Source organism: Rhincodon typus, chromosome 34 (assembly GCF_021869965.1).
Source record: "Rhincodon typus isolate 14 chromosome 34, sRhiTyp1.1, whole genome shotgun sequence".
NCBI classification, from domain to species: domain Eukaryota; kingdom Metazoa; phylum Chordata; class Chondrichthyes; order Orectolobiformes; family Rhincodontidae; genus Rhincodon; species Rhincodon typus.
The window spans coordinates 10,845,054-10,858,922 of NC_063365.1; the positions used below are offsets into that span (position 1 = coordinate 10,845,054).

Below are 13,869 nucleotides of genomic sequence, written 5' to 3' on the forward strand. Positions count from 1 at the left end.
CAGGCACAGCATATTGAAAACGGGGGAGGCCTTTCAAAAATATAGAGAGTATAGGAGGGTGCTTAAAAAGGAAATTAGGAGATCAAAGAGAGGCCACAAGATATCCTTGGCAGAGGAGATCAAGGAAAAACCCCAATGCGTTTTATAACTATATTAAGTGTAAGAGGATTACCAGGGAAAGGGTGGGACTTATTAGAGAATAAAGGGGCACTCTGTGCATGGATGTGAGTGAAGTCTTAAATGAATACTTCTCATCTGTATTCACAGAGGAGAAAGACATTGTAGCTGGGGATTTCAGTTGGGAGGGAGAGGTTCTAGAATGAATTAAGATTCATTAAATGGAGTTATTAGATATTTTAGTGGGCATAAAGGTGCAGAAATACCCAGAGCCTGATGAGCTGTATTTGAGTCTGCTATGGGAGGCAAGTGAGGCAATTGCTGGGACCCTGGCAGAGCGTTTTAATACTTCACTGATCACAGTGAAGTGCCAGAGGACCAGAAGATAGCTAAAGTGGTTCTTTTGTTCATGATGGGCAGCAGGGACAGGCCATGTAATTACAGTTAGTCCGACATCAATGGTAGGGAAGTTATTGGGAAAAAAGTTCCGAAGGACAAAATTAATCAACACTTTTGGAAAGGCAGGGATTGATCAGGAAGAGTCAGCATGGATTTGTTAAAGGGAGATGCTATCTGACTAATTTAACTGAGATTTTTTTAAAAGAACTAAATATATTGATGAGGGTAGTGCAGTTGATGTGGTTTACGTGGACTTCAGTAAGGGCTTTAACAAGGTTCCACATGGAAGGCTGGTCCAAAAGGTAAGAGTCTATGGGGCCCAAGGCAAGTTGGCAAACCGGATCCAAAATTGGCTTAAAGATAGGAGACAAGGGATGATGGGGAAGGGCTGATTTTATGATTGGAAGCCGGTGGCCAGAGTGTGCCACTGGGAACGGTGCTGGGATCCTTGCTGTTTATGTACATTAATGACTTGAATATGGATGTAGAAGGAATAATTAGTAAGTTTGCAGATGACACGAAAATTGGTGGTGTTGTTGATATTAAGGAGAATGATCTCCGGCTACAGTCTGATATTGATCAGCTGGTAAATTAGGCAGTACAATGGCAAATGTAATTTAATTCTGATAAGTGTGAGTTGATGTATTTTGCGAGGCCTAGAGTGTGTTGAGGATCAAAGTCCTTAGACCCCTGAAGGTGTCAGCACAGCGGTGGTGAGAAAGGTGTACGGGATGCTAGCCTTCATAAGCTGAGGTATAGAATATAGGAGCAAGAAAGTTTCGTTACAAATTTCTAAAAAGTTGGTTAGGCCACAGATGGAATACAGTGAGCAGTTCTGATGTCCACACTATTGGAAGAACATATTGCATCAGAGAGGGTGCAGAGGAGATTCACCAGGATGTGGCCTGGGTTGAAAAGTCTCAGTTACAAGGAAGGTCTGGATAGGTCTGGATGTTTTCCTTGGAGCAGAGGAGACTGAGAGGGGATCTGACTGAGTTATACAAAATTGTGAGAGGCATAGTCAAGGTAGGCCATGAGAATCTTTTCCCCATGGCAGATGTGTTTAAGACCAGAGGACATAGGTTTAAGGTGAGGAGCAAGTGGTTTAGAGAAGATCTGAGAAAATAAAATTCACTTAGGGGGTTGTAGAAATATGGAACATGCAGCCTGAGAGAGTGATGGAGTCAGGTCTTCTTGCAACATTGAAGAAGCATCTGAATGAGCACTTGAAATGCCAGGGCACAGTAGGCTATGGACCAAGTGCAGGTAAATGAGATTAGTGTAGTTTGGTGTTTGTTGGTCGGCATAGATATGGTGGGCCGAAGGGCCTGTTACGATGCTGTGTGACTCTAAGGCATTGCCATTGGGTTGAAGCACATACAGTGTGTTTCTGTATAAGATGTTGTATGTGTTGTAGGTATGATATTGTCATAGCGCAGTGTTGTACTCCAAAATGTCCACCCTCTTGACTGTTCAGTGCTGGCAAACAGGATGAGCTTTCTGACTTTCTGTCTACACTACAAGGCAAGATGGACTGACAGTGAGCCTGTAGGTTTTGAATGAAGCAGCAACACGTACCAATTACAAGACAAGACAGTGTCCAAGTAAATGAAAGCTATGTGAGTGCTAAGAAACAAGCTAAGAGCACAAGATACACCCAGCTCTGATGCATGAGAAGGCTGCAGTTCCTGTGCATAAAGTGGCCTGGTAGCAGCATTGCAGTGTAAGGTGTCCGTGAGCTCTAAGGTGCAGTATTGTAGTGCTAAATCATATTATAAGTTAGTGTGAGTTGCACTATGAGGATGCAGTGAAGCTGGTGCTTTGCCAATGCCAAGTTCCATGAATGGATAGTGCAAGTGGTTTTTGTCCATGGAGCATGCCGAAGGATATTTAAGAATACTGACCAAGAAAATACCTGACGGCTTTAGCTTCTCAGTTCTGCTATCATCCTTGTAAATATTTCTTTTCGGTCTTCGCAATGCCTCTAATAAGGAGGCCAGTTAGCTCAGTTGGCTGGATGGCCAATTTGCGTTGCAGTGATGCCAACACCATAAACTCAATTCCTGCAATGGCTGAGGTTACTTTGAAGGACTCTCCTGCAGAACCTCTCTCCTTACTGAGCATGGTGACCATCAGATTAAACTACCACCAGTTGTCACTCTCTCACTTTGTCTCTGTCTTTCATGAGAGAGCAGCTCTATGGTCTCATAAGATTGTGGCGACTTTAGCTTAGTGCCTCTGATTCTATATTATGATCTGGAGATCACAGTACTTCAAGTGTGGTCTAACTAGGTTTCAAGCTTAGAAGAAACACCAAGCCTCTGGTCAATAGTTCTGCTTGAATGAGAACTTATGAGGGGAGGATCGTGTGATTTCTCTGATGACTAAGGTGAGGCTAATAATTGATCTGCTTAGCCACACAAACCTGCAAATTCCTCTGGCTCTGTTTCTCATGGCACTGAATTATCTTTACTATGGTACATTGTCATTGCTCCTCTTCACCTTTGTAATGGTGAACTGAGTTGCCATAGTTCCCCATTCTGACCACTATCTTGTAACCCTTAGAAGTGGTGTGCTCCCTGTGCTGTCAGTTTTGTGCACATTCGATACGTCTGCTTGACCAACCATTCAAATTTTCCAGTCAAGATTTGCATTGTAAGGATCACTCGGATGGTGTACTAATGGGCAACAATGGGGTTACCTGGAACTGCATCAAATCAACATCTTTGGAAAGTAAGAGGAAAAGATTGGGTAAAGAAAAAAATAAATGGTGAGCAGACTTTCAAAGATAATTCTCTAGGACATCAATTGACTGCATCAATCACCTGTAGAAACAAATATTTTAAGTTTTGTTTTAATTACTCATAAATTTGCCAAAATGCCTCAAGTTCAGGAATTTATGATATATTTAGAGTGTTAGATAAAACTTATTCTTCTAGTTTTAATCATGTTCTAACTCACTTTTGGATCAGGTGGGATTAACCTTGTAGCCCAGTGGTAGGGGCGCTAACAGTATATCACTTGAAGCAAGGTACTTAGCTACAGTTGAACATGTTTGGGCACATCCTTGTGATTAATGCACTACTGACTTGTGAAATCATTGTGTCATTATAGAGTAACCATCTGTGGTTTGCAGTGTTGAAAGAAAAACGTGTTCAAGACAATGCTGTCACAAGATCACAGCCAGAATGGGTGATTAAGTTTAAAAGAATTGTTTAATTGTGTCCTTTTTGCATTGTCTGATTCAGCTGTTGACTTACAATGGTTGAAAATCACTCTGCAAAATGTAACTTTGTTCCAATTCATTCACAGAATGTGGGTATTGCTGGCTGGGCCAGCATTTATTGCCCAACCAACTGCCCAGAGGGCAGTTGAAAGTCAGCCACATTGCTGTGGGCCTGGAGTCATATGTAGGCCAGACCAGATGAGGGTGGTAGATTTCCTTCCCTCAAAGACATTGGTGAGCTGGATGGGTTTTTACGTCAATTAACAATGGTTTCATGGTCATCAGTAGATTCTTGATTCCAGATAGATTGGCAGAATGTCGAGAAACTGTGGTCTAGAAATGTGCTGTTCTGTTAAACCTGTCAGTTTCTATAAACATCAGTTAACTTAATGCAGGGCACAATCAGATTTGTCTTGTGTGATATGCAGTTGCCACAGAGGAAAATTCATCATCTTCTATTAATAATGATAATTGTTGAGATTCAAATTGCAACACAATGGATACCTGTACTAAATAAAGTGCTCTTGTGAGACATACCTGTCGGGTATATACAGATTCCAACAACTTCTCTTTCAATTCCTCCCACTTCCTTCAGACAAAGGGGGTGGCCATGGGTACTCGCATGGGTCCAAGCTATGCCTGCCTCTTTGTAGGTTACGTGGAACAATCCCTCTTCCATAGCTACACTGGCCCTAAACCCCACCTCTTCCTCCGTTACATTGATGACTGTATCGGCGCCGCCTCATGCACCCAAGAGGAGCTCGAACAGTTCATCCACTTCACCAACACCTTCCCCCCAACCTTAAGTTCACCTGGACCAACTCTAATACCTCTCTCTCCTTCCTGGACCTCTCTGTCTCCATCTCCGGCAACCACCTAGAAACCGATATCCATTTCAAGCCCACCAATTCCCACAGCTACCTAGAATACACCTCCTCCCACCCACCTTCCTGCAAAAATGCCATCCCCTATTCCCAATTCCTTCGCCTCCGCCGCATCTGCTCCCAGGATGAGGCATTCCACTCCCGTACATCTCAGATGTCCTCGTTTTTCAAGGACCGCAACATCCCCCCGCTCAGTGGTCGAGAACACCCTCGACTGTGTCTCCTGCATTTCCCGCAACTCATCCCTCATACCCCGTCCCCACAATAACAACCAAAACAGAATCCCCCTCGTCCTCACGTACCACCCCACCAACCTCCGGATCCAACGCATTATCCTCCAACACTTCTGCCATCTGCAATCCGACCCCACCACCAAAGACATTTTTCCCTCCCCACCCTTATCTGCTTTCCGGAGGGACCACTCTCTCCGTGACTCCCTTGTCCGCTCCACACTCCCCTCCAGCCCCACCTCACCCGGCACTTTTCCCTGCAACCGCAGGAAGTGCTACACCTGCCCCTACACCTCCCCCCTCACCCCCATCCCAGGCCCCAAGAAGACTTTCCAAATCAAGCAGATGTTCACCAGCACATCTGCTAATGTGGTATACTGTATCCGCTGCTCCCGTTGTGGCCTCCTCTACATTGGGGAAACCAAGCGGAGGCTCGGGGACCGCTTTGCAGAACACCTACGCTCGGTTCGCACTAAACAACCCCACCTCCCAGTCGTGAACCATTTCAACTCCCCCTCCCATTCCTCAGACGACATGTCCATCCTGGGCCTCCTGCAGTGCCACAACGATGCTACCCGAAAGTTGCAGGAACAGCAACTCATATTCCGCTTGGGAACCCTGCAGCCCAATGGTATCAATGTGGATTTCACAAGCTTCAAAATCTCCCCTCCTCCTACCGCATCCCAAAACCAGCCCAGCTCGTCCCCGCCTCCCTAACCTGTCCTTCCTCCCACCTATCCCCTCCTCCCACCTCAAGCCCCACCCCCATCTCCTACCTACTGACCTCATCCTGCCCCCTTGACCTGTCCGTCCTCCCTGGACTGACCTATCCCCTCCCTACCTCCCCACCTACACTCACCTTTACTGGCTCCATCCCCGCCTCTTTGACCTGTCTGTTTCCTCTCCACCTATCTTCTCCTCTATCTATCTTCTATCCGCCTCCCCCTCTCTCCCTATTTATTTCAGATCCCCCTTCCCCTCCCCCATTTCTGAAGAAGGGTCTAGGCCCGAAACGTCATCCTTCCTGCTCCTCTGATGCTGCTTGGCCTGCTGTGTTCATCCAGCTCTACACCTTGTTATCTCAGATTCTCCAGCATCTGCAGTTCCTACTATCATTGACCAGTTTCTGTTGATTTAATAAAATTGTACAGAAAAAGCATAAGGCATTGGGACTAAGTAGGGATTTTCCTTTCATTTATGATTTCTGTCATTAGTTTAGGGCCATGATAGGGTGACTTATAAAACTTTTAACTGCATGTTTGTTTTTTGTAAAAATACACATGACAATAAATTGCTATTCTATTTTATTCTAGACTACTGAGTTCACCCTAGCAGAGGAAAGGTTTAACTGAGTCTCCCTGTACAGGGATAGTGATCCTATTAGTGAACTATGCAGATTGACAGGGGCCCTCAGGCTGGTGGGTAAAGCTTCTGTTGACAGGTTTGTTGCAAAACAAAGTTATGAGGACTTGGCTGGAATATCAGTGCTTCATTGTGCAGACTAATTATACTGTAGGTTGAGTACACGACATTAGAGCACAGATGCATACTTTATAGCTTGACAGCCTGAAGGCAGCCCTCTGTGCACCAATTAATCATTACCTGGACAATACAATAAAGGATGTAGAACACATGGACTTTGGGTTGCGATTGGGTTCCATTCTGGAGCCCGTTCCCAGTCAATTTATACCGAAGTCAGATATAATGCAGCTGTTCATATGCATAGGAAATGTTCATGTGTAGGGTCTTTAATTTATGCCTCTCTTAGGGATTGTGTTTGTTAAGTATGTAAGCTGGACAAATCAGAGACCCCTGTACTATCTATTTCAGCACCAACCACTGGATAACTAAATTAATATTGTTCACAAGGATCATTCTGAAAGGAATACCTGCAAGACATAAATAAATGCTGAGCCAAAGAAGAGTGCAGGCACACAGCTAATCCTGTGACTGTTTGAGAATGATAACTAATTAAATTTACCAGGTATGAGCAATAAATGCTGGCTTGACATCCCACCCTTGAATGAAAATAAAGTTTGGTCAAAGAGGACAATTTTAAGAAGGATGTGATCACCAATCTACTCCTTTGTTCTTCCTGCCCTTCTCACTTTCCACCAACTTAAAAACTTTTCCATTTCTGATTCTCTTCAGTTCTGATGAAAGGTCATTGACCTGAAAAGTTAACTCTGCTGTCCACAGATACTGCCTGACCTGCTGAGTTTTTCCAGCTTTTATTGTTCTTATCTCAAAATTCCAACACCCGCAGCATTATTGCAGGAGGAGCACAGCAATAAGTTTGCGTCAATGCTATGGCTTTAAGAGGTGTACTTTGTTCTGTTTTTGGTTTAATCAGGAAAGATTGAAATCAGAAGTGCCTATCAGTCTGCTTCAAAGCCCGAAAAGTAAACAGCTTATGAAGCCTTAGGGTTTATTTTCTAAGTTTGGAACAATAGAAGTGGCCTGAATGGGTGTGCTCAAGTTCCCCAAGAGACAGGATTTTTTGTTTTAGTTTTTCAGTAGCAGTTGCTGGGGCTTTGAAGCTGGGTTTGGAAACTGCAATACATCTCTCCTTCAACTCTCTCTCTCTCAGTTTTCTCTTGATATTTTTCCTCCTAGACTGGAGACAATCTATTTTACTGAATTTTGTCTTTTACCAAGTGTGTGTTTATGGAATGTTCCAATATTGGAACAGTTACTGTTTAGTAGTTAAATAATCTATTAGAAACGTAGAAACATAGAAAATAGGTGCAGGAACAGGCTGTTCGGCCCTTCGACCCTACACCATCATTCCATATGATCATGGCTAATCATGCAATTTCAGTATCCTACTCCCACTTTCTCCCCATACCTCTTGATCTCTTTAGCTGCAAGGTCCATGTCCAGCTCCCTCTTGAATATATCTAATGACCTGGTCCCAACAGCTTTCTGTGGGCGAGAATTCCACAGATTCACAACTCTGAGTGAAGAAATTCTTCCTCATCTCAGTCCTGAATGGCTTACCCCTTATTCTTAGACGAATATTCTGTAAAATTTTCCAATTTCTTCTTTCGTTTGTTATATTTTAACTATAGTATATGAATAAAGTGTGTTTTTCTTCAAATCTCATAGTTTGACCAATCAAGTTTCTCAATCTTAGCAGTTGATGTAAAATTAACAAGTGAAACTCCTTGGGATATTTTATAGCAGTGAAGATTCTACATGAATCCAATTCTTTATGTTATCCATTTGATAAATATTATTCAAATGAATGACAGAAATAAAAGAAATGTTGAGGTGTTTTTGAATTAAAAGGGACAAACTATAGGCATTTGGTCAATTATGCAATATACATAAATACAAAATGTTTTCTAACATTGAATCAAAAAAAACAGAATTCAATTTTTCTTGGTTCATTTGAATTTTATTGTAAAAACTTAGAAATTGCAGCTTTGACCTATGAATGGCGTGTTTGTTCAAAACATGCCAATGTATACATGGTGTTATCTTCAAGTTTGAAAAATACATATGCTCTGCTCTACAAAATCACTTGGAAAATGTTGTCCTTCTTTACATAAAATACCTTCTGTGCAATATAAAACATAATATAAATAAAATAAAGCTTCAAAATTACATTTTTAATGTGCATTACTTATGGAATGCATTATAGTTTAGTTGTATAAACACTGACCCGCTTGATTCGATCTACGATTAATCGGTTCAGCAACACACACCACTGCACAACAATTTTCATTTGTCTGGTGAATTTTTTTTTTGTGTAGATGTTTTGGCAAGTTTTGACTTGCTTTGTGTCACCATGTACAATATCGTCTGATTTTACACAGTGCCTTGGACAAACTTGACATGAAAGTGCTCACAGCACAAAGTATCAGTGTAACTTATGGAATTAAATGACAATACATAAATAACATACTTGCTTCATTAGATTAGGTTTTGTTTCACACAAAACATACTGAAATTAAATACAGCTATTACTGGTAATGGATTGAATCAAGACATTAAGAGAACAATTCATTGTTCTTGATTTTGAAATGATAAGTTTGAACACTTTCTGAATTGGCTACCCCTGTGATGCAAATCGCAAGAGACATCAGAAGTCAAAAGGTGAATTTCCTTTTTCCTTTTAATCTTCTCTAAGTACAGCACCCTTCCTCTGCTTCTCTTTTTGGATCTAATTCTTTTCTTAGTTGTTAGTGCCTCTCCTGCTCGTTGGAATACATTCCCTCTTCCTCGTGATGTCATGGCCAATTCTAGAGGGGTGAAGCAAAAGAACACATTTTTCAGATGATATATCTCCAGAGCAGTGTTCAGAGTTTAACATGTCTTATCTAATTCCAATTCTCTTAATCATTAAGAATCCCAGAAATTTACTGCCGGTGTTTCTTTTTACATATAGTTCTCCATTAATCAACTAAATTATGTAGAACTGTACAAACATTGAAATGATAGAACAATAAGGAAAGAACTTTATTGAAAGCTGTCTATTAAATGTTCAGTTTTGGCTTGAATTTGCAGCATAAACATCATTACAAATTAATTTTAATTGTCATGTATATTAAGTTCTGTTGACTGATTTGTGCAAGTAGCATTACACTTGGTGACAAAGTTGGAAATATTTGTGATTCAGACACTGAAAGATATTACATTGTCTAAATAAATGGAGGGGTGTATTTTCTTTAGTGGAGCCATTTAAAATGTGCTTTGATGAATTAACTCATTAATTGGCACTCAGTTCAATTAAATAATCCTGGTATTCGGGAAAACTACAGGGCAGGTATTGATCTACATAGTCCATGCATCAAGCTGTAAAATTGTTGATTTCAGTTGGTTAAATGGTAGTCAAATCAGCACAAGGCTGTTCACTTTGATACATAGAAATGCTTGCAAAGCAAATATGAAATTTCTTCAAATTATGTTTAATCAATCTGCTCAGATGTGTTATGACACAGTTCTGGGACAGGTGGAATTTGAGCTTGGACTTTGTGGCCCAGAGATGGGGACACTGCACGCACTTTTTAAGGACTAAGTACTGTACTCCTTTAAGGATAGACTTGTTAAAGCTTGTCCTGTTGGCTCTATCACATACACCTACAGGTTTTGTGGCCAGTTAACATTCTTTATTCTCTATTTTGCAAATGCTAATCTGTTGATTGTAAAATGTTTAGTTCTACAGCTGAAGTACCATGACAGAATGCAACCTGTCATTATAACAGTTAACTGTTTAATCTAACGGATTATTTTGTATATGCTCCTAACTATACATTGGTTGGGCAATAATTTGTGTGGATATCAAATGCTGCACAATCACTATTGATTTTACACCTTTTTCCCATTTACTAAGACTATTAAGCTCTATTCCTGGTGATTCAAAGTTTTTATTATCTTCAAATTGTCAATTATCTAATGCTTGAACTAAATTATGCAACTCAATGCTGAAACTTTCCGTTTATTTGAATTAAGATGATAGACTGTAATTCGCTTTCTCTGTCATAAAACAAAGTATTTTGAGCTCACCTTTCCCAACATGCGACAAGTGATCTGCCTTGTTTTGATTTGGGGTCAAGGCATGTTTCCATTTTTGAGTTGTTCATGTTTACTGCAAGTCTGAAAGAATACAACAAATGCGAAACATAACGTTATTTTCGGCATTATGTGTCTTTAGAGTCTTTAGCTGATGTTGAGATTGCTGGGTGTTAAATTTATTTGGACACTTGAATGAATCTATTAAGTATCTGAAAAATCATTAACAATGACCACCATGCAACTATCAGAACTTTCTACTTGAGGTTCGTTTCTTTCCTTCTTTACCCCATTTTACATTCTTGTTTTTAAAAAACCTATCTTTTTGAGTGATCTTGGAAGCTGTATTTCTATTTTACTTTGCAGCAGTGTTATTCTTCACACCTCTAGATTTGTCATTGTTGTAGACTTTTACTTTAATCTGAGAGGAACACCATATTTTTTTCCCAACTTGCATCATAGAATTTGGGAAGAAATTAAACTTTGACTGAAGGGCATTTTTCAGACTGCTACAAAATGACGTCTGCGCCTTTGTAGCTCAAAATTAAAATGAATTTCTTGTGATTTTTTTGTAAACTGAAAAGAGGAAAATGCTGGCAAGAAATTTGAATTTGTGTTTATCACACCCAATACTGCTATGCATATTGAAGATTGAATCTGGGAAGTACAGGCTATACATAGAACAAGTGCCAGCAGAAAATACAACTCAGCTCTTCAGGATGAGCTATTGTTTGTCACTGACTCTCAGTCTCTGTAACATAGAAGGGAGGAAGATTTATTGTGTTCTGAGCCCTCGTTTCTTTTGGCAATTCATCCAAAATTTCCTAAGCAGGTCACTTAAGTTGAAACGTTTATTGACGACTTGGCGGATTTCATTCCCTCTGCTTCATTGAACTAACATTTTAATTTGCGATTCTATGCACCCAGTTTGCTCACTTTGCAATAGTGCAGGAACTACTATACCCTTATTTACAGACTTTAATAAAGGATTAAAAGCTGTGCCCCTTTAGCAGAAAGATGTCTTCACAGGTTACAGTGTTACTTACATGATTTGAATTTTTGAGCAATGTGTTTCTTTTGGAATGATTAAGTAGTCCTCTACCAATCTGAATGGCACCATTTTGACAACATTTAAGCAAAGACATCTGGGTGGAACGACGGTGCTCTCTGTAAAAGATAAGTTGCATTGGAATTTATTATCCCTTAAAGCAACAGAACACAATTCATCTGTTTTGATTAACCAAAACTTTGCTACTGACCTGCACAGACAAATGCCAGAGCCAAGAGGGTTAATGCCTGGATTTTGCAGTTCATTTTCTTGTTGGTTTTGTCAATGTGCTCTAACCTTCTGAAAACACAAGAAGACAAATGTTCAAAAACTTAAAGAATCCATGAGCATTGGAAACTGCAAGTGCTGGATGTGTAAGTGTAATCCAAAACCTCATTGAATTCTGCTCACAGCAACAGAATGTCTCAAATAACTATACTTGGAAATAACCAAATAAAACAGACAACTGTGGTTGCTGGAGGTGTGAAATAAAAACAGAAATTGCTGGAGAAACCCAGCAGGTCTGACAGCATCTGTGGGAAGAATGCAGAATTAACGATTCAAGTTATCGCTGACTCTCCATCAGAACAATGTTTTTGCAGCATCTGAGAAACTGATTGTTTACGAAAAGGCTTTTTGTTCAATGGTGCACAAGTGTATGAATTACAGTTAAAAGTTGCATTGAGGAATGGAATAAAAAGTGGACTTACGAATAGCAGTTTTTTTGAGACTGTCAGTCAGTTTTTCTTCCTTTAATCTGCTCCGCGTTTTCTTGCTTGCCTGAAGCTACAGCCCCTGCGGAATGTTTCAGAGCAGGACAGATGCTTTCACTGCTGGAACGTGCAGTTTGTGGACTGTGCCTGTTGGTGCTTTGCTGCTGCTTAAGTAGTGGCTCAGTTGTCAAAATCACATGGTTTACCAGAACAGAATGATGAAATCTTGGAGATTCCAGCTAAACTGAGCCAAAAAGAGGCAGCTGTCTCGCATGTTCTTTTTTTTTCTGAACAAAGGAAAAGTTACGACTTTATTTCATCAAGTTTCTACTCTCTCTCACTTCTCTCTGGAAGGTGTTGACTCTTTCCTGGATTGTAGTTTGGTCACCTCACCTCTCTTTTGGGCTATTTGAAGTTGAAACAATGAACTTGCACTGGAGGTTCTCCCACACATCACAAATAGGCGAAAGTGTAGACAATTCAACCCCTTTTCTGTGGCTCACTTTGACCGTAGCTGATCTGTGGGCTGAGTTTTTGGACCTCACCAAAGCTGCTTGCAGAGATACTGGGAGCCTAAAAATGGCAGTGCAAGCCAGTGTTTCTGACCCCATCACCAATGTCAGCCATTTTTTTGCGAAGGCAGATACAGAGCCCATAGGGATACTCACACCAGTGGGAGTTTAACTGGGATTTCACCACTGTCAGTTTCCTGATGTAATGGTTTTCTTAGCCAGCTGCAGATGAGTTCCCCATGCCAGCTTAGGAGGTCAGCGCTGTCCATTTATCGAACCTCTGACTCCGTATTTCTGTACCCTTATCCTATTCAAAAGTGATTCTCTAACCTGGTACATCATCAGTATACTTGGTGGAATGTATTTTCACTTTCCTCTACTGTTGTGTGAAGAGATGCTTCTGACCTCAGACTGCCCAAATCAAAATACTTGTCATTGCTGGTACAATATTCTGCTGAGCTTTCTTTACTAGATTTCTACTGTGTTTAAATGGGTGTTAGGTTTGAAACCCATGATACTGACTCTTCTTCATTTGGAATGTTAAAGGATCCAAAGAATCTGAACTTTAGTGTTCCTTAAACCCAGCAGCCAGTCAATGGTATGGTGTCTGTAATCTCCTCTGGTCAGTCCATACTTCAAGACAGCACAATTACCCTGTACTTATAAAAGCTTCAGATTTGTTTGGCTAAGACAAATCGCAGGAAGGTACCACTGCACACGTTGTGAAGTAGTTCCAAGGGGAAGGAAGGTATTAGCTATTTTTCAGGCCTTGTGCTCATTCTCAATGTGTGCATTTCAGTGACATACATATAAAGCATCAAATTCAGCAATGAATCTTCTATCCAAAGTGTAGAATGCATCACAAGATGTTCAGAGACGAACTTGGTATTCAAAGAGGTTGAAGACAAAATCCTATCACATGAAACCAATAGTGAAGAGATGATAAATTAAAATTAAACATTACCTCCACAGAGTCGCATGTGACACTTGAGGGCACAATCTGATCAGTCACATGTGACTATATGGTAGGGTAAGAAATGTGACTCTGTGGTACGCTAGGAATGACCAGCAGATGAATGTGACTACATCGGCTCAAGAGGATGTGAAAGTTCTCAGGGCCCTAGAGGAACAGCAAGGGAGTTCACCTTGTGCCTTAAAAAAAAAGAACTGCGGAAGCTGTAGATCAGGAACAAAAACAAAGTTGCTGGAAAAGCTCAGCAGGT

At 40.8% G+C, this 13,869-nt stretch overlaps 1 protein-coding gene across 1 annotated transcript; it reads right to left on the bottom strand.

The window, feature by feature from the left end:
* Positions 1-8,234: 8,234 nt before the first annotated feature.
* On the bottom strand, positions 8,235-12,269 carry LOC109913264 (C-X-C motif chemokine 11-like). Its single transcript, XM_048616407.1, has 5 exons — positions 12,132-12,269; positions 11,633-11,721; positions 11,420-11,540; positions 10,368-10,457; positions 8,235-9,103 (listed from the first exon to the last, which is right to left on the bottom strand). The coding sequence occupies exons 2-5, from the start codon at positions 11,685-11,687 to the stop codon at positions 9,037-9,039; spliced, it is 333 nt and encodes a 110-aa protein (XP_048472364.1). The 5' UTR covers positions 11,688-11,721; positions 12,132-12,269; the 3' UTR covers positions 8,235-9,036.
* Positions 12,270-13,869: the final 1,600 nt, after the last annotated feature.

Excerpts from the sequence above, each read along its gene's own strand:
- LOC109913264 (XM_048616407.1), bottom strand. The coding sequence starts at position 11,687 with ATGAACTGCAAAATCCAGGCATTAACCCTCTTGGCTCTGGCATTTGTC. Across the intron at positions 10,458-11,419 it reads TGCTCAAAAATTCAAATCAT|ACTTGCAGTAAACATGAACA; the intron begins GTAAGTAACACT and ends GTATTCTTTCAG. Across the intron at positions 9,104-10,367 it reads CTTGTCGCATGTTGGGAAAG|AATTGGCCATGACATCACGA; the intron begins GTGAGCTCAAAA and ends TCACCCCTCTAG.